At 44.6% G+C, this 26,887-nt stretch overlaps 1 protein-coding gene across 8 annotated transcripts in view; it reads left to right on the plus strand.

The window, feature by feature from the left end:
- The window catches only part of ZFX (zinc finger protein X-linked), a 640,129-nt gene that overhangs the window by 506,471 nt on the left and 106,771 nt on the right, over positions 1 to 26,887 (plus strand). For all 8 annotated transcript variants that reach the window (XM_078657795.1, XM_078657790.1, XM_078657796.1 and 5 more), the window contains one exon: positions 2,906 to 3,040. In XM_078657795.1, the coding sequence (XP_078513921.1) occupies positions 2,906 to 3,040 (135 nt within the window). The remainder of the gene's footprint in view (positions 1 to 2,905; positions 3,041 to 26,887) is intronic.

A 26,887-nucleotide genomic window follows, 5' to 3' on the forward strand; every position in this document is an offset into this window, starting at 1 on the left:
TAAGAAAAGTAATCTACTTGACATTCTACTAAAAAAACAATATCAAGTATATGAACCATCTTCAAAGCATTGCATTACTATAGCCTTATAGCCCGCCGTAGCGGGATATACCGGTTATTAAAGGCCCGCTGAATCGTTAAAGGCCCGAGCCGAAGGCGAGGGACTTTAACGAAACAGCGGGACTTTAATAGCCGGTATAGCCCTGCTACGAAGGGCTATAAGGCTATTAGAACGTTCTGCCACTAGAGGGCAGAATGTTCTAACAAATTAAACAAAGGGTTCTCGAAGCTCGAGGGGATATAAATCCCCTCGAACTTCGGGAAGCCTTTGTAGAACATTGGAATGTTGCTCTGCGGGCCTTTACCGGCCCGTAGTAGCAGGGAGCACTCCATTGTCTGCAATGGAGCTCCCAACATTCCAATGTTCTAATAGTAGTTCTACTGTAATCAAACCAAAAGTAAATATACAACTGCAATACAAGCTGTTTACAAACTGTATTATTATTGCAAAGTACTAATCACTAACCTGTGCCAGGTTTGCTTGGTTCAAGGAAATAAAATAACTAAAAGAATATTTTTATACAAAACCAATTGGTCTGAAGTTCAGTCTTTGAGTGTGTGAACGCATTTGCTGATTGAGTGTGCACAACGAATGCTTAACACTACCCTCTGATAAGGCCTTACTGCTCGCCCACACTACCACAAATAGAGAGTAAGGAGCTTTCTACTTTTACCTCTGCCTAGCTTTGGGTTTCCACTGGACTCTGTGCACACTATACCTCGCTTTGGTATAGTATATAAGGAGCCAGCTTCCTGCAAAGCATACATATAGTAAGCATTAAATTCAAAATTACAGACAGAGAGAATGCGCTTATCTAAAGCTGCTGGAGCAGCGAAGAGAGAGGAGGATGGAACGTCCCCGAGGAATATGAAGAGGACGGGCCCTGCGCTGTTTGCATGAACTGTTTGATTTGTTCTATTTCCCAAAGACTCATGGGAAATGCAGTTTAATTTTAATACTGACTTTTAATGGCTGCTTGGAATAAAGTGAAGAAGTGTTAGCTTAATCCTCACCGCCGGTCCTGGCATAGAATTCCGTTTCAGGTTCGATGCCTGTCAGAAGGGACCAGGTATAGGACGCATCTACAATGGGGGCCTTCCTATTAATATGCTAGAACTCTGAGTGATCAGACTCTCTCTGAAAATTTTCTTAGTGCACATCCCTCGGCAAGCAGTGCTAATCAAAGACAGATAATATAGCTCCACCTCAAGGCAGCCTAAAGTCTCCAATGTTGTCAAGGGAATCGGAATAGCTGTGTCCCTGGGTCCAACAGTATTGATTCACACTGACTGTAGAGCAGAATTGTATGGTATATGCCCTAAGCAGACAATTCCAATTGCAACAAGTGAGAGCTGGCTCACCTGGTCTATGGAAGAGCTATTTTAGTGTATGTATATATTGCTATGTTAACCCCTTCCACGCTCATGACGAGCTGGGCTCGTCATGAAGTAGCCTGCTGCTACACTGATGACGAGCCCAGCTCGTCATGTTGTGTGGGATTGACGATTTCTCAGCACAGCAGGGGAATATGCTGAGCATCCATGGGGTTAATATTGACTACCGAACGTTCCCAGCCTGTGACAGCCGAGAGATATCCAAAGAAAACTGACCTCATTTAAAGGCAGAATCGTAAAAATGGGTAGATGAACTGGTGAAATAACTTTTGAAGACCGTAATATGCATTTATTCACAGACTTGTCACAAAATGCACTGCCCAAGATAAGAGCACTCCAGGAGATGATGTGCGAATTGTGAAAACGTCAAATTAAATACAGATTGGCCTACTAATTCAGCATGGTTTTCCTATAAAAACTCCAAGCCGCATGATTAAGACAGTGGAGGAAGTACAAGAAAGAATGGACCCTCACCAAAAAACGTGCCAGATCACAATAAAAAAGTTAGACTCGCAACATGAACAGATGGGAAAAAAACAAGGATGGGAAAAGAAACTGGGACCTCAAAATAACCATTGGGAGCGAAAACTAGAACCAAGTAGCTTGTAAGACTATTCATACATGCTTCTTTAATGTCTTAGTGAGCTGAAGTACATTTCCAAGTAAGTAAAATAGCTTTGCCAGATCCTGCAACAAGACAAGGGGAGAGCCACTGGAGGGTGGAGGAGGGCAGGTGCACTAAAGACTGGCCATAAGTGTAATGTCTCTGCCACACCCGGGATATATATCGCAAACAGGTTTAATAGGTTTATGGTTAATGCTTTGTTAGGGAAAAGTTGAGGGACACAAGAGTTCAATTTCAGCAGAGCACTATAGCAGAGATAAGACCACAATTCTTAACAACCCAACTAAACCCGCAGACCCTAGTGAATAATGGCACAGACACCACAAACATGATCCCCACACCTAAATATGCATAACACTTACTCAAATAGTTTGTTTATTAAAAGGAAATGTGTGGTTTGTAAGTACCCCAGTTAAGAATCATAAACCTTGGTGTTCATGTGCACTCTCCTGATACAATATACCTTCAGGAGACACACCTTCTCTTGAAAGATAGCACACCAAAGAAAAATAAACATTACCCACAGCAAATATAGGCATAGGCGAAGCAGGAAACCGTTGACCTAACAATAGCGATACAGAGAGATCTCCAAATAGACAGTACATACACACTACGGTGTCCACATTTTGGCTTTTTTTCAGTTAAAACGCTTTACTAATTAGATTCTTATTCTGTTTATCAGAAATACAATTTGTAATGATATCCAGCAGACAGAAAAAAAGCTAGTAATCTATTTTTTGATATACAAGTTCCATTTCACATGAGTATTGGTGAAATCCGCAGACAGGCTCATCGTTGCTTACTTTCATTGTTTATTTTTCTTCAGATGTCACTGAAATTGCTGATGAGGTCTACATGGAAGTTATTGTTGGAGAAGAAGATGCCGCTGCAATTCATGAGCAGCAAATTGATACTGATCTCAATAAAACATTTATGCCTGTAGCTTGGGCTGCAGCGTATGGTATGTTGTTTTAGATTTCTTAAATGGGGTGTCATCTAATGTTAGCTATTTTTTCTTTTTAATAATATGATGTATTTGTACCACAAGAAAACATGTCTAAACAGCACTCATAACTTGTATTTGTAAAGTGCATATTCATCTTGGTAGACTTGTGATTAGAACCTGTGACCATGAGGTAAAACTATGGTTCCTGCCTTGAATGCATTATCCCACATAACCAGCAATTCCTGATAAACCTATTGATGGATATCAAGGCTCTGCATCACCACTCTTCCACTGGTTACTTCAAAAACTTCCCAGGCAGTGCCCAAGCCGAATATCCCACAACTAATTTACACGCATACAAACATGCCAGACAATCCACAAGCTGATTAACTCGTAATGTATGCACATTAGCTACATCTCTGGCCACATGCAATAAACTGCTAACAAATCTAATTCTCAGCTCCAAAAAACATGCTGACACTACCTACTGCCAATCACAAACAATACGAGACTCAGAATTGCTTTTGAATCTGCTACGCCACGTCAACAATGTACAGAACTCACTTGGCGATGCACTGCCAAATGCCATACCAAAGTCATGAGTGCCATATAAATACATATAAAATATACTGATGGTGCCAGTTTATGAGTATAGGGAAGTTGAAGGAAATTTAGAGGAAAAGTAGTGTTATTCTCATAAAAGCAAGGCTCTAGCAACACATCTCTTTAAAGAAATAGTCAGCGAATGATACTGGAAAGTTTTTATAGACGTTTTGGGTGCTTAGCTCACTAAGAAACTTTGTTTACATTGAATCTATTTTGATGCATGATAAAACATGAAGAGACACACATGCATGAAGGGCTTCAAAATTCTTTAAATTGGCATTGTTTCTTTTCGAAAAGTATTTTTTTTCCTGATCCTCACTGCCAGTATTGGTAGTTTCCAAATTGTGGGCTATAAATACCAGACTCACCAGAAGTTGATTTTTCCTTAGGTGTGCATACAAAGAATGTATGCGCTTTGAACGCCATCCCTCAAAATATACAACATATTATATTTTATTTGTTAAAAGCATACCCAGCTACATATAAAATAAGGGTGAATGTCTCCTAATTACCTAAAATGGGTTCCTTTTGCAAGGGTTAAGAAAAAGAGCTAAAAGGTTGACACTGTTCTTTAAAGGGCAGGTCTTGGTTGAATATAAATTGAGGTTGCGTGGACCAAAGCCTAGAGTAGACTGTCAGAAGCCAGACTTAGAGTAAAAACTGCAGACTGGTTCAGAGAGAAACACAAGTGCCTCTCTTCAGCCATGTTGGACAATCCCTTTTACTCCCGCCCAGCAGTCTAAGGAGTAGAAACTTGATCAGTTTAAGGCTTGAGGTTGTAGTGTGAGTAGTCTAAATATGCTTATGCCTTGCAGAAAGAAGCATCTGGGCTCTCTAATATCCTTAACCAACTTTTTGGTTTTCTACTCAAAGCGTGGGATACGCTTTTGGTATCAGGTTATTTCTGGATATCTCTTTTGCTTGAGTGTGTGCTCCTGTGTCATGCCTGATACAATGTGTTAGAGAAATGAGCAGAAGTAGGCAAAGGAGCCTATAGCCCTGCAAGCCCATCAATCATTTGGGGAGTCAAAATATTAAGTATAAGCTGTTTGTTTGCATAGGATGAAAATTAAAGGAACACTCCTGAATACTTGTCTTCTCAGCCTCTTGCAACTTCTCCTAAACCTTCCACAGGGACTTAGTCTTAGAGGCAGATTTTAATGTGGTCATGGACCCTGACCTAGACAGTACAGGAACCCCCACCGCCTCCAGACGTATTGGGGCTCGCCAACTCACTGGGTTAATACTCTGGGCCTTTGTGACGCTTGGAGGTCTTGGCATTCAAGACTTAGCCAATTTAATCATACATCCGCAGCTCACCATACACATTCCCGGATCGTTCTTATTCTATTGCCTGTCCCGGTTGGCAGCTATTAACTCAAATTAAAATTTTGCCACGCAGAACCTCAGAACCCTCACACCTACTTCTCCATCTTGGGCTGTGGCCACTTGGGCTGCACCCCATGTGGCACTTAATGCTTGGTTCTTCCAGGATAAAGCCCATGTCCAGTCGCTGAGTGCTGAACTCAGTACATATTTCCAAATTAACAATGGTTCCGTTTCACGAGTCGGTACTCTGTTAGCAGCTGGAAAAGCGGTGATGCACGGCTTCACCAAAAGTTATATCAGAGCTCAAGAGTCCGAGCATTCTTCTCACACACGTACTGGACGCAGGCACTGTTTGACTGGAACAAGTCTTAGAGATAAGCCCCCAACCACAACTAGGCCTCATCCGCGAGGACATCCTTATACACTCCTTTGAAGCATCCAAAACACTCTCGCGAGCCACGGCAGCCAGGATTTATGGTTGGGGGAGGGACAAAAGCAGGAAGCTGCTCTATTGGCTGGCCTCCCATAAACAAGCTAAACGGATTGTCCCAGAGATTATAGATGACATTGGTTGTTCACAAAACTCTCTTTCTGAGATAGCACAGGTCTTCGCTCAGTATGATAATAAGTTGTATTCCCACCCATCGATAGAGATGTGGCCACAGCTCATTCCTTTCCAGACTCTGTATCTCCTCCTAATTTATCTGTCACTGACCTTCGTCTACTGGACGAACCCTTCACGGCAGAGATCTGGGACGCTTTCTCAGGTTTGGCAACTGGGAAGACCCCAGGCCCGGATGGTTTCCCTACGGAATACAATTTCACATTTCGGCAACTTCTTCTCCCCCATCTATTGTCCTTTTATAAGGATGTCTGTCGTGTGGGCTCATTTCCAGTAGAGTTGGACTCGGCCACCATAGTTGTGATACCGAAAACGCAACTCGCTCCTAGTCCTGCGCCAACTATCGTCCAATTTCACTGCTCAACTAAGAGGTTAAAATCTTCATCGCAGTATTGGCAAACAGACTCCGACAGGTCTTGATCACCATGGTGCAGCCAGACCAATGTAGCTTTATGCCATCCTGGAGCATGCGACATTGCATTTGTCACCTTCATGTAGCTTTGGCCCACCGTCATGGATTGCCACAAGATTTAGCATTGCTCCTTATTGACTTTAGAAGGCCTTCGATACCGTACACTGGAGCCGTCTTCAGTTGGTGATGGTTTGCTCCGGGTTTGGATCACGCTTTCGGAACATGGTCTGAGTCCTCTATTCCAACCTCACAGCTTGTGTACGTGTCATTGGGATCTTATAGGAGGCTGTTCCTATAGCGAGAGGGACCAGGCAAGGCTGCCCATGGTCTCCTCTCCTCTTTGCCTTGGCCATAGAGCCTTTATCCCATCTCATACCCACCGACCCCCAGCATTCCGGATGGACCTGGTACGAAGACTATAAGGATCGTATCGTATTCTACGCGGAGGACATGCTTCTTCGTCTTGCAATCCTGGCTGTTAGCGGTCCTTCAGATGAACCATTCTCAATCCCCGTTGGTTCCCCTGGCCCCAGCTAGGGACTGCTTTGACTGGCAGACCACTATTCCTCTGCGCCAACGTAGTTTTAAATATTTGAGCATGTGGGTCGCCTTGCACCTGGAATTCACCCGGGCCCTTAATCTTCAACACTTGATCTGGAAAGCTAAAGCAGATCTCACTAAATGGCAGGCGCTTCCACTTAATGTCATGGGGCGCATTGCGCTGTACAGGATGATGATTCTTCTGAAATGTCTTTATATTTTTCAGAATCTACCCCTTCACATGTCCCGAGCTTGGTTTGGGGCGTTAGATGGAACTGCAAGAACGTTTCTGTGGTGGGGTTCTAGGTCGCGCCTGTCCCTCACACACTGTCAACGAGGACCTTTTGATGGTAGCCTAAGAATGTCTTACCTTTATTTTTACTACCTGTCCTCAAATCTTCTCATCATCCACGACTGGTTCAGTGGTGGCTGGCCAGATCCCGCCTACCGCCTAGAACTCTAATTTCTGGGTTTATCGCTCTTGCAAGCCATGCTCGATGGATCTAGGTGTTTCTTGCTTGGTGGTTGGCACTAAGGCATGCCATCTTTGGCACAGTACTTGGTTGGGTGAAGTGGTGGCGTGCTGTGGTTTCCGATCCTGTGTCATTATTGGTATCGCATGCCTGGGTGATGTTTGATCAGGACAGCATATACGCTCTTTCCAGGACCTGCAACAGACTTATACCTTGGCGCATACCCAGTACTATAAGTACCTTCAGCTCCGATACGCTCTCCACGGTCATGCCAAGTCACTTGAGGCTCTCCGGAAATTTAATCCCCTGGAGGCGAATCATCTTATGGGACACCTAGGCCGAGGGTGAATCTCCCAAATTTAACACACTCTTGTAATTAATTCCCCTGATACCCTGGACCACCTTAGAGGCCGCTAGAAAAGTTGGATGGACCCATTGAAGATGAGGATTGGCGGGACGCTTACATTTAATAAAGTCTGTTTATCAAAAAAAGGAACGCTCCATTTTAGTGGTGTTATACCAATGTATACCACTGTTTAAGTTAGTATTTCCTGTAAAGGTATTTTCAGTAACTGCTGGACTCTTTCTTGCAAAGTTGTTAAAGTAGGTCTTTTGTGAAATAGTCGATTGCAATTTATCTGAAGTATAACATTGAATTTTTCACGTAGTTATCTGCACTATTGGCTCAAGATAATGACCAGACACTAGTTGGCCAAGTGGTTGCATAGGAATGTATATGCTTTAAAGGCAATGTATGAAATATAATTCATACAGATTAGAATTGCAAGAAATGCTCGGAATAAACCAGTAGCTTTATGATATGAATAAAACATCAACTCACAAGTCTTCCCTTAACGTGAAGACACCCGCTTCACTTTAGGAAAAGACTTATGACTTGATGTTTTATTCATATCATAAAGGTACTGGTTTATTCCGAGCGTTCCTTGCAATTATTTAACTGTATTAATTTTATTGGCTACATAAGCAATTCACAGTAGTCTCATCTAGTATTTTACTGACATTTTAAATTGTGGGGTTTTTTGTCTGTTTCCTGTGTCCAGCTACTTTTTGAGGACTCTCGCTGTGCTCCTGTAAAATACTGACTGTCCAGCCCTCCGCGGACCCGCCCGCCAGTCTCCCGCCGCTCCACCGCTTTCACCACCTACAGCGGGAGCCGCTGAGCGGAGACCGGCGAGGGGCGGGACTACGATCCCCAGAAGCCCTGCTGGGGTCCGCGTGCAGTGGAAGCGCCAGGAGGCGCATAAAAGCAGCGTCACCACCATTGCTTGTGGGTTTCTTGTCTGTTTCCTGTGTCCAGCTACTTTTTGAGGACTCTCGCTGTGCTCCTGTAAAATACTGACTGTCCAGCCCTCCGCGGACCCGCCCGCCAGTCTCCCGCCGCTCCACAGCTTTCACCACCTACAGCGGGAGCCGCCGAGCGGAGACCGGCGAGGGGCGGGACTACGATCCCCAGAAGCCCTGCTGGGGTCCGCGTGCAGTGGAAGCGCCAGGAGGCGCATAAAAGCAGCGTCACCACCATTGCTTGTGGGTTTCTTGTCTGTTTCCTGTGTCCAGCTACTTTTTGATGACTCTCGCTGTGCTCCTGTAAAATACTGACTGTCCAGCCCTCCGCGGACCCGCCCGCCAGTCTCCCGCCGCTCCACCGCTTTCACCACCTACAGCGGGAGCCGCCGAGCGGAGACCGGCGAGGGGCGGGACTACGATCCCCAGAAGCCCTGCTGGGGTCCGCGTGCAGTGGAAGCGCCAGGAGGCGCATAAAAGCAGCGTCACCACCGCCTCGCGGGACGCGAGCGGGACGCCCGGAGCGAAGCCCGGGCAAAGGGCGGGCCCTCTGTGGCCCTCAGAGGAGGCAAGGCTAGGCCACCCGTTTTATATCTATTACGGCCTGGTTTTGCAGGGAATGTGCCAAGAAAAGTCTACACACTTTCAACATATCACCTAAAAAGGAAGAAGAGAAAAGCGCCACCAGTTCTGCTATCGAAGTAAGATCTTCTTATTTCAAGTGTCCCTTCACTTTTACCTTTACATAGTCACAAGAAAGAATCTATTTGCTTCACAGTTATGTCTAAAAAGAACATTCCCAAGGCACCGGATACACCTAAGAACACCATGGACAGCTATCTTGTCCAGGTGGTAAGCAAGATAAATAGCGATCGTAGACAATCATTGGGCCTATATCAGTCTCCTACCCTCCCCTCCATGAGCCCCTCTGCTACCCCACAAACAACTGATGCTATACAACAAGACGCTATTATCATTACTGGCGAAACTGACTCCACAGACAATGCAAGTATGGACATAAGTGGCACTAATGGGGCCGACATGGAGATTCACACGGACACTGATGTGGACATACTTACTGACAATGTGATGGAAGAAGCACAGTCTGTAAAGAGGGCAACAAGGGCAGTAAGAGCGTGCCGTAAGATGCAAAAAAATCGCGGGGGGAAGGCCAGGGAAGAATAAACCTACCCCACCACCAAAATCTAAAAACAAATGCCGGGAGTATGAGGAAAATACTAGGGAGCTACTGGATGAAGCTCTACTGTCCAAAATCTCAGAGCTGTTAGAGGTGAAAATCCAGACATGTATCCAAGCCTCTGATCAGCAAAATTGACAAACTTACTGCAGTAATAAAAAAATTGGGAAGTACTCAAGACACATTAACTGACGCAATAGGTATTGTCTCACAAAGCAGCTGTTCTGCCAAGAGATACACAGTATGGGTGGGATAGAATCAGACGCACCTCCAATAGAGACTGAGAATTCACAAAATGGACCTACTATCCAAGAACCAGAAAAAGAGGTACCTATAGACCCACCGCTTGCACCAGCTCCCTATAGCCTTGAGAGTGATTCTTCACAATTTGTACTAGAAGCTGCGCCTCTGATTTTAGTACTAGCAAATGTCCCCACTCTATCACCTGACCACACAGAATCAACTTTATCTCTAACAAGCAAGGCACTACATTGGCTCTCAACCAATATGAGGATGGCACAGGGGGGAGAACAGCAGTTAGCTGATGAAGTCAAAACGGCAAGGAGGGTTACTTGGATTGGGAACAATTCCAAAAAATGGAAGGGTGACTGTGTTGTGCTAAATTTTCATAACTCAGCCACGCTTTCGAATATTTTGCCGAACATTCTACCCCCCCAACGAAGAAGTGGCACCATAATCCCCCTTACATTGGAATTCTTCTATAACGAATTGAAAAAAGTCTCAAGACAAAATGCCCTGAAGTCACCATGGATGGCAAGAAACAAAAGATGGGGTGGGGGACAGATGCATTTTGATCCCAGCAATAGGGTTGGTGCATGGCTAGGCGACCATCAAAAAACGCCCTGTCTGACTACCCAAGGGCCAAATCGGAACATGGTGAACAGACGGGGTTTGTACAATCATGTTAATATGTATGCGCCAACACGAAATGACAACTACGTTGGAGGATGGCTAGGTGACCAGCTGAACTTGCCTTACCCTAATACCCCAGTGTCCAGATGGAACCCAGCTATAAATGGATGGGGGTTTGTAGCTCCGTCACACAACTGTGGAGTTAGTACCACCAACAGGTTTGGGGTTTTGGCTGGCCTCAACGACTGTGATTGACTCATGGTGTGTGGACATTCTATTGAAGAAGGGGATACAACTGCTAGGGATAACTCCGAAGCTGAGCCCAACAAAAATGTATTGGTTTGCACGGGAGAATCGATACCCGACTGTTCCACTATACAAAATGACGTGATTCGAACATTGGACACTGATTCCCTTGAGATTATTAGACAACCCTATGTACAGGCAGACTATGAACTTCTAGAAATAGATAAAATAATCTGTTGGAATATTGCAGGGCTGAGAAAAAATCTATCCGATCCAGATTGGCATCAATATCTTGATAATGGGGACCTCATCCTGTTCCAGGAAACCTGGGGGTTAGAGAATCACTTTAAGGTCGATTATAGGTCTTTCTTTATTCCTGCAATAAACACTAATGGAGGCAGACCGTCTGGTGGTTTAACAATATGGGTAAAAATTACAGGGGGGATAAGCTATAAGCAGATAGAAACTAACAACCCTGACCTCCTGATGATCGAACTAAGGAAGCCTAAGGGAAAGATCATCTATGTGATCAATGTCTATAACAGACCCCATTAAGCATGCAAAGAATCGCCAGTCATAACCCACCTAGGTAACATCATGGCAGGGTTAGACCAGAATGCAACGGTAATTGTAGGTGGCGACCTTAATAGAAGTTTCGAGCCGATAGTAGGTCTCGAAGACATCTATAAAGACGAGGACAGTGCCAATAATATACCTTTGGTTGACACTACATATAAAGTAGCCTGCACTGTGAGTGCCCTACAATTACTGAGCCTAACATTTGAGCATGGGCTGCGTGCATGTAATGGGCGACTGCCTTCAGACTGCCCTAGTAATCCAACGTTTATCAGAGGGGATTGTTCTAGTCATTTAGATTACCTCATGATTTCTAAACACTTATGGCCTAGGGTAGTGGACCTGAAGGTGGATGTTCGCATGGAGAGTGATCATTACCCTTGTGATGTATTCCTATAGGTTCTGTATCGATCCCCCTATTCCTGACCCTATTCTGGTTAACAAACTAACAAGTTAACTAGCAGCCATCCCATGAGGCAGAAAACCCCCATGATGCAGGAACCGTTATCTGATAAAGCCACACTACGGCACAGGAACGTGTTATCTGATTAGGTCATAACGCTTGCCATCTAATTAGACAAGCGATATTCCTCCAGCCCCTGATAAGGCATACAGAGTTCTCAAAACAAATCAAACCTATGACAACCTGGGAAAAACCCTGCGGCCATTGTTTTGATTTCACCGAGAACTTCAGCAAAAGAATGTGCTAACGACCTGGTCGTATGACATCCTTATTGACGTATCTATGTCCATCCTTACGTCAATCTCGGCACCTTAAAGGTATAAATATTACCGATATTGCCCTATGCAAACACACGCGGTGGTGACGAGATCGGAGCAGCCAGACTTGCCGAAGCCCAGAGCAGAGCAGACCCCGCTGGCGCAGCCCCGCCTTCCTGACGCGCTGAGAACGAGAAGCTGTCTATTCTCCTGCCGAGAAATCCAGCTCCGGCGCTTCCGGGTAGCCCTCGCAGGCAGCCTAGAATATCGAGACCAGAGACGAGAGATACCATCCCTCATCCATCCTAGATTCCAGGTACAGAACTGAATAACCCCTCACAGAGAATTCTTTAGTCAGTCACTTGGCAAAACAAACTTAACTTAAACTGTAACTTTCTATTCCCGCCCACGCATTAGACTTAGGTCAGGTACACGGGGTAGGCGTAGTTAGAAACACCAGTTGAGTACGAGTAGTCAAATGTATATGTGTATGTAATATATCTTATTCATTTTAAACCTTCATATGGCTTAGAAACCATATCAATGTTTTTACAGTATTATTTTATACTTCTGCTTTTAATGTATGCACTGACAAGGTAGCTGCTGCTGCGAGAGCGCTTCGCGCGTTTTAGCAGTAAAAACGCTGTTTTAACTGTTCTTTTATTTCTGCTGGCTTTGGGCATTTTGGCCCTGTATTTTAAATTTCCCCCTTACCTGCACAATAATTTGAGCCCCTCACCGCCGTTTGGGCGGGTCTGGTCCTGGGGTGGGTGCCCTGCTCGTTTTGGCGGCCATCTTGGAGTGGGGTGAGTGGAGTGAGGCGTTTCCACCCGCCAGCGCTTGAGTGCGCAGGCGCCGCCTGGGAACACCTATTTAGGCGAGTCCCTCCTGCTTTCAGCCCCTGACAAGGTAGCTGCTGCTGCGAGAGCGCTTCGCGCGTTTTAGCAGTAAAAACGCTGTTTTAACTGTTCTTTTATTTCTGCTGGCTTTGGGCATTTTGGCCCTGTATTTTAAATTTCCCCCTTACCTGCACAATAATTTGAGCCCCTCACCGCCGTTTGGGCGGGTCTGGTCCTGGGGTGGGTGCCCTGCTCGTTTTGGCGGCCATCTTGGAGTGGGGTGAGTTGAGTGAGGCGTTTCCACCTGCCAGCGCTTGAGTGCGCAGGCGCCGCCTGGGAACACCTATTTAGGCGAGTCCCTCCTGCTTTCAGCCCCTGACAAGGTAGCTGCTGCTGCGAGAGCGCTTCGCGCGTTTTAGCAGTAAAAACGCTGTTTTAACTGTTCTTTTATTTCTGCTGGCTTTGGGCATTTTGGCCCTGTATTTTAAATTTCCCCCTTACCCGCACAATAATTTGAGCCCCTCACAGCCGTTTGGGCGGGTCTGGTCCTGGGGTGGGTGCCCTGCTCGTTTTGGCGGCCATCTTGGAGTGGGGTGAGTGGAGTGAGGCGTTTCCACCTGCCAGCGCTTGAGTGCGCAGGCGCCGCCTGGGAACACCTATTTAACGCTCCTCCCCTAGCGCAGCGGGATCGCGCAGCGGGCGTGTCCTCGCGTGGCCGGAGTCGTGCCAGAGTCCTGCCCGTCTGCGCCCGTCCGCGCTAAGGACGCGCTGGACGTCGCGGGATTCTGGTTGACGGCTAGTGTTCCATTCTTGCGCCATCATGCTAACATACTCGCGGGAGTGCCTGTATTCTATCGGTCAGGTGAGTCCTAGTTGCATCCATCCACCGGTGCATCCTTTACGAGGCCCTTACCAGTGCCCTTGTAAAGGGTGGGCTCTTGACTCTCCGCGGCCCCTCCCTCGGAACAACTCTCTGGCTGCTCTCCGTACTAGAGACCCCCCTTCCTCTTTGCGGATCCTGAACCTTAATGTTAGGTCAGCTCTGAAACATCATCAGAACATCTATGACCTCATTGAGGAGGAAGCCCAGGACATATTTGCCTTAACTGAAACCTGGCTTCAGGATGTGGATAATGCTATTCTCAATCTAGCCTGTCCCCCTGGCTATTCTATGTACACCCTGAATAGATCGTCCAGAGGTGGGGGCATAGCTCTAATAGTAAGGTCTAGCTTTTCATGTGTGTGGAGTGCCCTTAATATCTCTGGGTGTGAAAGTGCCTTGTTTAAGGTCTCTGTCTGCCCTGAGTTTACGCTTTCCGGGATGGTCGTTTATCGTCCGCCCGGTAGCGATGTGGTGTTTAGAAATGCTTTCCCCGACATTGTTGGCCCTTTGGTCGCAGACTGTGCCAACTTTTCCATCATGGGTGATTTAAATCTGCATTTCGACACCCTCTCAGGTCTTACAGTGCGATCCGTTATCTCTGACCTTGAGGCCTTTCAACTTTCCCAGTTGGTCTCCCAGCCGACCCATACGGGGGGGCATATTTTAGATCCCATTTTCACTAATTTACCGGAGATTAAAATTACCTCTATCTTACCGGTAGAATGGACAGACCATTTCTTGGTGTCCATTCTTTGTCCTGTCTCAGCCACCTCTTCCATCTCTTCGGCTAGGCGGGTACCGAGGAGAGCTTGGCACAAACTGAGGTTAGAAGACTTTCATCTTCTTCTACTAGAGGAGCCGCTGGGTCCTCTGACGGATGTAGAAAAGGGGTATGACCTCTTTTGTTCCTGGATTACCAGGGCTCTTGACTCTCTGATACCTATTGTATCGTCCAAAGTCAACTCTAGAGAGTCAAGTCCCTGGTACGATGGTGCCCTTCGTGCCCTGAAGGGAGCCTGTAGACGGGCGGAGAGGGCTTGGAGGAAGACCTATGGGGCTGACTTAAAAGCTGAATATGCCAGGTCCGTAAAGCTCTACCATCGGGCTATTTGTCAAGCTCGAGCGGCTTTTTATGCCGCAGAATTCAGGAACAGTGCCAATCCGTCTAAGGCCATTTTTAAGGCCGTGAAAGATCTTATGGCAAAGCGGACAACCTCCTTGACTGTAACCTCCCTTTCCCACTGTGAATCCCTTGCTTCATATTTCTTGGGGAAAGTCCAAGCTATATATCGGACATTCCCTAGCATAGGGTCCGGCTGGGAAAGTACTAGTGGGCCACCTCATCAGACTACTCTGCTTGCCTTCCCCCCTCTTACCATGGATGGGTTTGACAAACTTGCGTTGCAGATCAAATCTGGATCTCCCTCCGATCCAGTAAGGCCCGCTCTCTTTCGAGATCAGGCTTTTATGGGACGCTCAGCTGTGCGGTCCCTTGTCAACCTTTCCTTGGAATCGGGTGTAGTTCCAGCTAGGTGGAAGCAAGCTGTGGTGTCCCCAATCATCAAAAAGCCCTCACTGGACCCGTCTAAGCCTGAAAGTTACCGTCCCATCTCGTTGCTACCCTGGCCGGCAAAGATCACAGAGGCCCATATTAACTTGGCCCTGTCTGAACATCTTGTCCAGACCAATGCCCTCGACCCCACACAAAACGGCTTCCGTGCTGGTCACAGCACGGAGACCGCGTTACTTGTGATGGTGGAACATCTCCGTACAAGGTTGGATGCTGGTCAAACGGCGGCGCTTATATTGTTAGACCTTAGCGCCGCCTTTGACACGGTATCTCACAGCATCCTCCTGCATCGGCTTGAGGAGTATGGCATTGGCGGCCTGGCGTTGCAATGGTTCCGCTCCTTTCTTGATGACCGCTCCTTTTGTGTTGCCATTCCTCCCTTCAAGTCCAAAATCCAACCGCTGGCCATGGGGGTTCCGCAGGAGTCCTCGCTGAGTCCCACGTTGTTCAATCATTACGTGAGACCGCTGGCTGATGTCGCTAGGCAGTGGGGCCTAACTTTGGTCTCATATGCCGACGACACACAGCTGGCGGTTACTCTCAGCGGGGACGCGGCGACCGAGGCCCCTAGGTTTCAGTCTGGACTGAAGGCGGTGGCTAGCTGGTTGACAGGTAACTGTCTCCAGCTAAACGCCACTAAAACAGAGGTGATGGTTGTCGGTAAGGGAGTGGAGCTGTGGGGCGACCAATGGTGGCCTTCAGAGCTGGGACCCACTCCGACCCCGGTGTCGGAGGTGAAGAATCTGGGGGTCTGGCTGGATGCGGGCCTCACCTTTGTAGGGCACACCAAAAGAACTGCTGCCTGCTGCTTTGGTCTGTTAAGAGGCTTGAGACCTGTTCTCAAGTTCTTCGACGCCCCGACCAGGCAGCTGATGATCCAGGCAACTATCATCTCTCGCCTGGATTATGCTAGCTCTCTTCTGGCCGGGGCTAACCAGGCCGAGTTAACTCGCCTGCAGCGGGTTCAGAATGCTGCGGCTAGGGCGATTGTCGGCCTGCCCAGATTCTGTTCGGTGACAAATGTTCTGCGCTCCCTACATTGGCTTCCTGTAAGGAAGCGTATCCTCTTTAAGGTTTTGTGTCTTGCTTTCAAGATCTTGAGAGGTATTGGCCCGGAAATTTTATCCAGTTGTCTTTCCTTTTATGTTCCCACCCGCACCCTCCGTTCCCAGGGTTTGGCCCTTGCTGTGGTCCCCAGATTCAGACTTAGCCGTATGGGTGGCCGCTCTTTTAGTGTAAAAGCTGCAGCAGCTTGGAATTCCCTCCCTGTGGAAATTCGCCTGTTGGAGGACCTTTTGACCTTCCGGAGGGCTATAAAAACATTCTTGTTTTAAGGTGTTTTTTCTGTATCATCATTTTCTTGTTGTGTTATGTACTACCTTGTCTCTGCGCCGGGACGCTCCTTGGCTGGAGTATCTGCGCGCATAATAAATTAATATAACATAACATAACATAACTTTACTTAACCATAAGTATTGCAATAATATCGATCCATTTCTCTTGTATGAGAAAAGAGACTGATCAATAAATAACATCTTTTATTGAACACACCCGTCTCTTCCTTTTCTCTACAATCTGATGAGACTAAGAATGCACGTACTGACTGAGTAAAATAAATTGCCTTTTGTTCACACGACTCTCGAGATACACTCTTGATTAGGGGAGAGCAAAGTTGTCATGTTCTATGGTTGTCAGAAACTAAATCCCTTCTTGTCTATCCAGGGAGGTTCAACTCCTCCTTGCCTATTCGAGAAAGTTTCTAGTGAACTCTGAGCTAGCTGGCAAACCCAAAACTTTAAGTCTAATATCGACAGTAGTAGACCTAGTTAACGTCTGGTCTAGGCCTATACTATTGAAGGTATTATTCCAATGCGCAGAGCCTATTGGGATAATAGGAACTACACTACATGGCGCCCAACGCGTTTGGAAGGGCGATAAAACTAACGTAAGACATTTAGAGAAACTCAGTCGTGCTTTCTCACTCAGACCCCTTTTCCCATAATACTCCAAAGACGTCTGGAGTGGGTGAAAGGTAATATCCGCCAAAACCTTGCAGGAGGAAACTCCTATGTATGGTACTTGGTTTAGTCAACGTTGAAGGATAAACCGTTCCAAAATATTGTGCATCTAATCTTTGTTTCCATAAGAAACCTGATCTGCAAACAAACAAAGTAACCATCCTGTCGGTAAAATGGTAGACAGTGATGATGAAAGAGAGGCAGTTAGATTAGCAACTGAACTCGCAGCAGCTGATACTGCACTGCAAGAAGCAGACCAGGATATAATACTCATCCCGGTCATCAAAAGGAAATCTATAACCTTAAAACTTATAGAAAATGGACTGACACCTAGAGGTGGTACAGTCATATTCGTAATTGAGGCACACGAATATCGGCAGACAGAGGTATACTATTCATGGATACATTTTCCAGCAGCAAATGCTGTAACAAAGTACTTCCACTATTACAAAACAGAGGAACCTCCTAATGAGTACACTCCTTTCGAGGAGGTGGAAGTACCACTTAAATTTCAAGAGCACCTGCTCTTATTTAATGGCGCCATAAAACATAATAATCACATCACCAGGCTCGGTCCTTTAGGTAGACCAGGAGCAACGTGGCCGGTCCTAGCCGGATACACACCACATCCAGAGTTCGAAAGAATGCCTGCAGCAGATCTTTTAGTACAACTAAAACAATTAATAAAGATACATAGACAATTAGTCCAATATGTGATGCGGACTTCAACAATTCAGCCAGCAATTAAAATTCCACAGCTGACCCCTCACCAGGGGAACACAAATAAAATTACACCACAGAACATACAATCCTGCCTAGGTAAAGTACCAGCTAAACGGGAACAAATACCATTCTGGTTAGCACAAAAAATCACCCAAATAGAGGCTGTGTTTCCAGACACGACCCCGTTAGAAAAACACAGGATTCTGACTATCTGTCTTCCAATGGGAATCGCACCACACATTGAGGACTGTGACACTTGGGGTACAGTCTTTGCTTCCATCTACACAAAAACGCACGGTGTTCCATCCATTTCGGTAATACCAGATGTGCTAAAACAAATTCAAGACGAATATGGTCCAGAACCCGCTTTAACTCTTGGTATGAAATTACAAAAAGACTTCAAGCAGGTCTCGGCTATATTATTAGCCAACATAAAGGGAGAAGCAGCAAACGTGGCGATCCGCCAGAGGCTAAAAGAGACCGATATAGCAGACCAACCAGCTGAAATTGCCAGAATCATAGAAAAATCCTATGAGGAACTAGGTAGAGATAGTTTAGGTGGAATACCAGTAAAACCACAACTGATTGAAAGTCCTGAAAAAATATTTTTTAATAATAACTCAACATCACAAAAAAAGAGCTGGGATGGAAACAAACAATCCAATCCTAAAGAAAAGAAATTCTAGTCCAGAGGAAGGTCTCCTAGGCGAAGAGAAAAATCTCCGAACCAAAGACACAGGTCACCCCAGAGTGACCCCTCTGGGAAAAGATATAACCTTGGAAATAGGGATAATATAAAGAAGCCTGATAGATATCAAGACATTGATACACGTCCCTCTCAATCTTTTCAGACTTCCTCGCAGAAATCGGAAAGAAGAGGACGATCAGAACAAAGAGAAGAGCACGCCAAGTCCAAAGACAAGGAACCTGCTCAGCTAAAGAAGAAATTACAATTTCCAAAAAAGAAGGTAGCCAGTATCAAGGTAGTTAACAATGCCGAGAATACTGAGGACACAACTGAAAAACGGAGAATGGGCTTAGACAGCGCAGCAGAAGTGAGCATAGCTCGCAAAGTCCTTATGAATCATCTGGAGACAGTGGACACGAATGAATATCTTCAAGTGGAAACTGCAGACACCAGAGTTAGCAAACCTCACAAAATATATGAAATAACTTTACGTATAGAGGGGGATAAGACTAGAAAAATAAGGGGACTATTTTGGGATAATCTCTCCAAGGGCTATGACATCCTTCTAGCTGAAAAAGACTGGCCACCAGAGTTTGTCAAGGATTGCCCTCATGGCGAAGAAATAATTATGCCTGCCTTCTCAAATCACATCCCAATTCATAAAAAATACACACTTGCTAGAAAGTGGGCAGTAGCACTAGCTCCTGCTTTATATAAAAATCACGTAGGATGGGATGAGGACTCTCCTCCTCCCAAAATCCAGTTAAAATCACAACCTACTGCACAGAGGCAGTACCCAATTAAGCAAGAAGCTAAAAAACAGGTAAAAGAAATCCTAGATCAGCTAGAATACCAGGGGGTGATTGAAACTTGCACCTCACAAATGAACAACCCTTTGTTTCCGGTCTCCAAACCAGACAATTCATATCGTCTAGTTTTGGATTACCGACACCTTAACTCATGTTGCAAAACTTTTGCAGTGCAAAACTCGCATAGTGCTGCACTAATGAATAACATAGTGCGCAAAAAATACAAAACAACATTAGACATCTCTAATGGATTCTTTTGTCAAAACATAGCACCAGAGAGCAGATATTTGTCTGCATTCTCAATAAATGGCACTCAAAAACAATTCTGTCGGTTAGCCCAGGGGTACAAGAACAGCCCGGGAGTATTCTCAGCGAGAGTAACAGAATTACTACAAACATATGACGATGAAGCATTATCGTATGTCGACGACATATACTTAACAGATGATGACTTGGAGACTCACTTGAAGAGAGTGAACACCATAATACTTGGGTTCGCAGCAGAGGGTTACAAATTCAACTTTAAAAAATCCAGAATTGCCCATCTGACAGTCCTGTTCTTAGGATATGAATTATCAAGTGAAGGCAAAAGCCTGGCTGACAATTTTCTAGAGAAATGTGCCGTACTCCAAGCACCTAGAACACTAAAAAACCTACAGTCAATTCTAGGCTTCCTAAATTTCGGAAGAACATACATTGCAAATTACGCAGAAAGGGTCAAACCCCTTTATGATCTAATAAAACCAGATTTTAAAAGAACCAATTGGACTCAAATACACATGGAAATTCTGAGATCCTTACAAACAGACATGCTAATTAAAACAAAATTAGAAACACGTGATAACACACGCAATCTTGTGATTCGAGTCATCCCAGGAAGATGCGGATTCACATACCTGACCTCTAATGAGGGAGAAAAGGTACCAATTGCATTCAAATCACACTTGTACACAGAAGCTGAACAGAAATTCAGCATTAAAGAAATAATTGTTCATGCAGTTCAAACCGCAATAGCTATAGAAAAAGATCAAGCTGACGGTAGACGTATCACAGTCAGAACAGCAGAATCAGCCTTTGAGGCATTAACAACACCGTGTAATTTACCAACAACAACATTGGATCCGGAATGGATACAATGGGTGAATTCCATTACAACGGACAAAGTATACTACTACTTTGATCCAGAACTAGAGGAACTAAAAAATCTAGAATATGAAAGAACATTCCCTCTGCCAATCGACATTCTGCCCTTACGACAATACGCTTGTGTAATCTATACAGACGGACATGCTCAACCCTCCGTTTGGGGAGAACAAGCATACAACCCCATATGTGAGATTACAAAAGAAGTGTGGCGCGGAGGTAAACTAAGACCTCTATTAACAAAAACACACTCAGTAGAAACTAATTCAGAACAACAGACTGAAATAATAGCATTGAAAATGGCGCTAGATAATGCGGATCGCGAATTCCCGACACTTATAGTGTCCGATTCATATTACTGCGTCAATTCATATAACAACGATTTGCAGACATGGATTCAAAACGGTTACAAAGATGACACAGGTGCAACAATAAAGCAAAAACTGCTTTGGGAACAAATAGCTCTTTTACAAAAAGAACTACCAAAGACTCACGTGACACACTCACTGAGTCATCAGCGTGATGGCGTTCACGTTGCAGGGAATTCATTGGCTGAGACAGCCACAGCGGTAGCAACTAAATCGGCTTCCGTAGTTCGAAAAAAGCGTACAGTGAAGTATATTGACGGTGAAACAGTGCTGGCAGTAAAAACGTCATCAAAAGGTGACTGCTCAGCGCTACCGATCAACTATCCACTCAATTATACATACATAATCGATGCAAACTCCGTCCCTTTTGCTCGAATCCCTGGAGTGGGGATAGAGTGATTCCAAACATGGACAGGAGAAACTTGTTAATCGCAGACGCACATATGGGCGAGGGTCTCAGACACCTCAAACTAAAAGATTCTCTGGAAGAATTACAATCAAGGTACTGGTGGCCAGGCATGAGCCTGCATCACACCATGTTTGTAAAAAAGTGCCCCAACTGCAACAGGAATCGCAGTGGTGAGAGAAACGGTGTAATATCGTGTCGTTTCACTCCAGAAAAAATCAACAGTAAAAAGCAAGGCTTGCGATTAACATATACAGGCTGGTTTCCACTTATAATGTAGATCACCAGCCCTCGGCTGACGTCTGGACTGTTATACAAAGATTTGCGAGTCTAAATGGCATATACGCTAAGAGCATGCTACGTTTGACCATTGTTTTCACTCTAGCCCTCCAGCCTGAGGGGAAACATGGCCAAATGAGCATAGCACAGCGGGAATCTTCTCACTTCCTTCCTGAGGGATACGGGATGGTGTAAAGAAAAAACCAAGGCATAAAGCAATCTATAACGGAAAGGATATTAGGTTCGGGAGCTGGGTGGGTCAAACATCTAATAAGTGTCCAACGTAGTCTAAATAACCTGCCAAGAAATTCTCTGAAGGGATTCAGTCCGTACGAATTATTATTTGGAACTAGGATGTTAATCTCTGACCTTGACAGTCAGACTTCAGTGGTAAAGGAAAAAAAAGCTTTGATATCGAAGATCGTTTGGCTATTTTACAGGACTTAAACGAAACAAGAAAAGACCTGAGCAACATAAAGTTGAAACAGCAGCCAACAACCACTGAAGAACCACCACCTGTCCCAGCAAGATCTGTCTGGATTCCAAAAGTTGGGGATCTAGTCAGAGAAAAGATCGCGGTAAAGAAGGAATTTGGGCCTTCTTACAGAAAAGCAGTTCCTGTCTTGTCCATCAACGGGACAAGATCAGTTGTATTACCGCCGCTTGCTGGTAAAAAGGAGAACCGAGTTGTATCCATCGACCTGGTAAAACCACAATCATGTGGCCGATAACAAATAGTAGGCCAAGTGGACTCCCGATAAGTAGTAGAACACCAAGATTTGCTACAAACACAGAGGTTCAATCTAAGAGGCTAATCACATTTGAAACGCCTACAGAACTACAACAAGGACTATGCAACAATGCAATGGAACTTAGACCTCTGAAAACCCAAATAAAAACATTTAGCGGAGACACACCAATCTATAATGAAGTAACGAACGACTATGCAAGAAACAGCAATCCTGAAGCAATTGGAACAATTGACAGAACTGCATCCGGCTACTTCATAAACTTCGATGATTCCTCCGAAGGCTTCACTGAATCAAAAACACAGCCATCATCAAAAACCTTTAAAGATGAAGCTAAAGAACTTTTGAAACAACTGAAAGAAACATATCTGATTTCTCCATGGATTGAATTTTGGGTGGGTTTTGGTGCATTTATCCTCATACTTTGGCTCATCATGATACTAACTTTGGGACGCTTCATTGAGGGAAAATATGCTAAAATGGACACAGCAAGTCAGAAAATCAACTTGATCCTCAAACCACACACATCTTCACACGTCGCGAAAAGAGAACTTTCTTCAGTCAACTTCACAGCCAATCCTATACCGGGTGGGGTAGCATGGGACAACACTGACTACGAAATCTATGGTCCGGTTGAAATCCTGAAATATCCACACCAAATTAAAATCTCATTGAGTGACTTCGTAAAACCAAGCACATTTGCTGATGATTGGGACTTTGAAAGTATAAACAATATGATGTCTGACTTAGTGATGTCTGCTAAATTTACCAAACATGATTATTTGCAGGGTTCTACAAATTATGATAGTATGTATTGCTACAACCACTATGGTAACCATTTTTTACATAGATCTGCACAACCTAGAAATGTTTTAAATTATAATCAATGGGAACATTGTGCAACCCCTCCAAAAGGAAGCTCAAGAACCGTTTATGACAAATATTCATACTTTTCAGGTTTTAACATAAGTAATGCTGAAACATTTTATTTCAAATTGTCAAATAAGACAGGGACAAAGACCATGATAACCAACACAAAATTGATATATTCAGACTCATTCTTTGAACAAATGAATACTTTTGGTTTTGATTATTGGGACAAAAATGTTGAATTGAAAAGTGTTTGGGGCACAAGAGAATGGCAAGTACAGGGTATAGAATCTTTGTTTAGAGCCTGCATGATCCCAGAACAAATTATATTTTTGAATGACACTGTTCAACAAACTACCTGTCTTGGCTTAGCCAAAATCAAAGACTTAAATAAACCGTCTATTCCAAAACCAACAATGAACAGCAATAGCTCTACAGATGAGGAGATAGACATAAACTATGTATTAAACCAAAACAGAACACCTCCAGATTGGAAACAGTGGTTGATCTGGCCCACAGATACTAATAACTGTCAAGACAGATTCCTGAACAAAACACAGGGGTTCAAAATGACCAGGCCAGACCCTAGATATCCCCAAAGACATCACCCAGGGATAATAACCACCTACAGTGTGGGAAAATTATGCCTTCAATGGCTACAAACTTCCACACTGGCAGAAATTAAGCAACACCTAACTTTACTTACTGATGGTGCTGACTTGCGTGATTTCACTATGGGACCACGCAAACAGCGTCAAAAGCGCTTCTTAGCAGCCTCTGTATATGCAGCATACAATGAGGCCTGGAAGGTTACTCAAATTGAGACAGCAGAAAGGATACGGGAAATTGACCGTATTAATTTGGAAAAATCACTTTCTGTAGTGGACAATGGGTTAATGACTCTGTCCTCCAGAATTTTTTCTCTGGACAGCATTGTGTCTTCAGCAATCGACATAATATCGCAAGACTTACTGTTGTTACAACACGGTCAGTCTCAATTGCGTTCTATTGTACAGCTTGGCTGGATGTTACAAAATCTGCGTTCAGGCTATGTGCCTTGGCATTTAATCAACACAACGTCACTTTTCAATATCTTTAACCTTACTGATAAGCAAATCAGTATGGCCCAGAAGGGTGCTGATTATACAATCCTGAGCATTGAGAAACTCGAAAGATTACCAGTGACAATGTCAGAACGACCTGTCAGTGAATGGATAATACATGGGATAATTAATATTCCAATATCAACCTTCAGGTTTCAATACTGCCAAAAATATATACAGGCTGGCATGTACGAAAAATTGGGAAAAGGGTACATTAAAACAACATGGAACCTGCCCTATTCACATGCATGTGTCAGTAATAAAGGACAGAAAGTGTTTCTTAGTGGCAATAATTGTGCGATGTCACTAAGCGGTACACTTCTGTGTAACGGAATTAGTTTGCATGGAGCCTGTGAAGGGAACTCAAATAACCTTTCATGTCACCAGCTAGGCACACCTGCTACAGAGATAGAACCATTCTTTCAAAGACTCTATAATGGGAGTTACATTCTAATTGTGGACCGCAGATGCTGTAGTCTTATGCCCGGGACTCCTTATCTCGTAACTACGACTGCGAAGGTCAAGTGCTGTGGACGCTTATTGTTCCCCAGCTCCTTTCCAGACAGGGAGGCAAGGGCATGGCCCAACTTGAAAATTACTTCTATTCGAATAGATACTTTAAGCAGAATGAAAACAGTGCTTCTTCAGACGCCGACAAGGCTCACGTCATCAAAAGAAACGTATGATCTCCTAGTCGCAAGGACGACTGCAGAGATACATTCATTGTTATCGACTAATTCCCCCATACATTTCGCAGAAATCCTGAATGAAATCTTAAATATTTCTGATACCAGTGGAGTCTCAAAAGTATTTAAGACAGTATTTTCAATGGCATTAACACCATTCTGGAGAAGTGTGGCTCAATGGTTAGAGCGGCAGACCCTGATGCAGAGGTCACGCCCGGGACCAGGGTTCAATTCCTCGCCTCGGCGGGTCTTGGGCTCAAAATTCCACGGACCTGATAATTCTCGCCTTGGTGCCTATTCCAATCATGGAGTCCCACTTTGCAACTCTGGGCAATAGCTTGCTTAATCTCCACAACGGCCCCCACAACGCTAAGGATGCCTGGCTTCACCTTGGGGGTGCCCAGGAGTGGACACCTCACAGTGAAAGCCAGGATGGGTTCCACAGCGGTATTCGTACAAGCGCCTTGAGACCCTTGCGGGTGAGTAGTGCGCTATACAAGTATCAATGCACATTCACATTCACATTCAAAGCCATACTGGGTATTTTTCCAGATTTCGTCCATTCGATTTTTGGCGGACTTCCCCTCATTTTAGGACTAATTGCAGGAATCCTATTCTTGGTCCTTATATTTCGTTATGGCAAACCATGTCACAGACAAAACACCTGCGACAAGGGAAGAAACAATCCTAGCCATTGGATACCGGGACCGGATATCAAAAATCCTGGGACTATCCCGGCTTAGAGACCTGAACATGACTTGGTTTCTTTCATTTCGACCAATGTGGCATCGATGTGTTTTACCTGTATTAAGGTGCCTGCTATGCGGAGAAGAATGCGTGTTAGACACCTGTCTGACGCTACAATCGGATGCGCCAATGGATGCAGAAACATTGTTGAGTCCAACAAAGGCTCATGCTTTGTGCTGCCCTCAACGGCTACCAATCCTGATGACGGCATTCGTGGAAGCTTCACCACTACGATTAAGGGGTAGTGAAGTTCAAAATGAAAGCAGCATCGATCAGGTACGACCTTCTGTCAGCAATCCAAATCAGAATGTCAATGGAGACAATCATGCGCACGAATGCATGGTTACACCTATTTCCGAGTTAGTGGAACTCTCCCAGGAAGCTGTTGACAACTTTTTCGAGAGTCTAAATGATATGATGTTCTCACCAGAGCAGAAATAGAGACTTTTGAGCAAGCTCGTACACGGCGTTCCCTGAATTTGGCCTTCAACTAGAAAAGCAAAATACCATGAACATTTTACCCTCCAGTTCACGGACAGCAATTTTTTCAGCAGCCCCAAAATATTTTGCATATTTTTCGGGACACTATCTTCTGCTTAAAGTAAGAACTATTCTTAGAGAACTAAGATTTCTACTTTTTAGATAGCTTATAGACATTAGCTGCCCGCTGGTATGTTCATAATTATTTTATTCTGTGATGGAATGGTCTCGAACTTTTTTCTGTATTAAGAGCCATTTCATGTGTAAATTCTCATATACCATTTAGCAATAATGTATACAAATGCTTGATTACTTTAGCATTATTTCACAGCTTGAGTGCATACAATACATGTAAATGCTTTTTTTTCCCATATATTTGATAATTTCAAAATGCATTTATGTATTTTGGGGTGGTAAGGTATACACGATACTCTACCGTATGTTTTACTATGCATAGATTAGTAAATATGTCCATAGTTAGCGTGGAGTGGGTGTGATGTATTCCTATAGGTTCTGTATCGATCCCCCTATTCCTGACCCTATTCTGGTTAACAAACTAACAAGTTAACTAGCAGCCATCCCATGAGGCAGAAAACCCCCATGA

The sequence above is a fragment of the Lissotriton helveticus genome, chromosome 8 (genome assembly GCF_964261635.1).
Source record: "Lissotriton helveticus chromosome 8, aLisHel1.1, whole genome shotgun sequence".
NCBI lineage: Eukaryota > Metazoa > Chordata > Amphibia > Caudata > Salamandridae > Lissotriton > Lissotriton helveticus.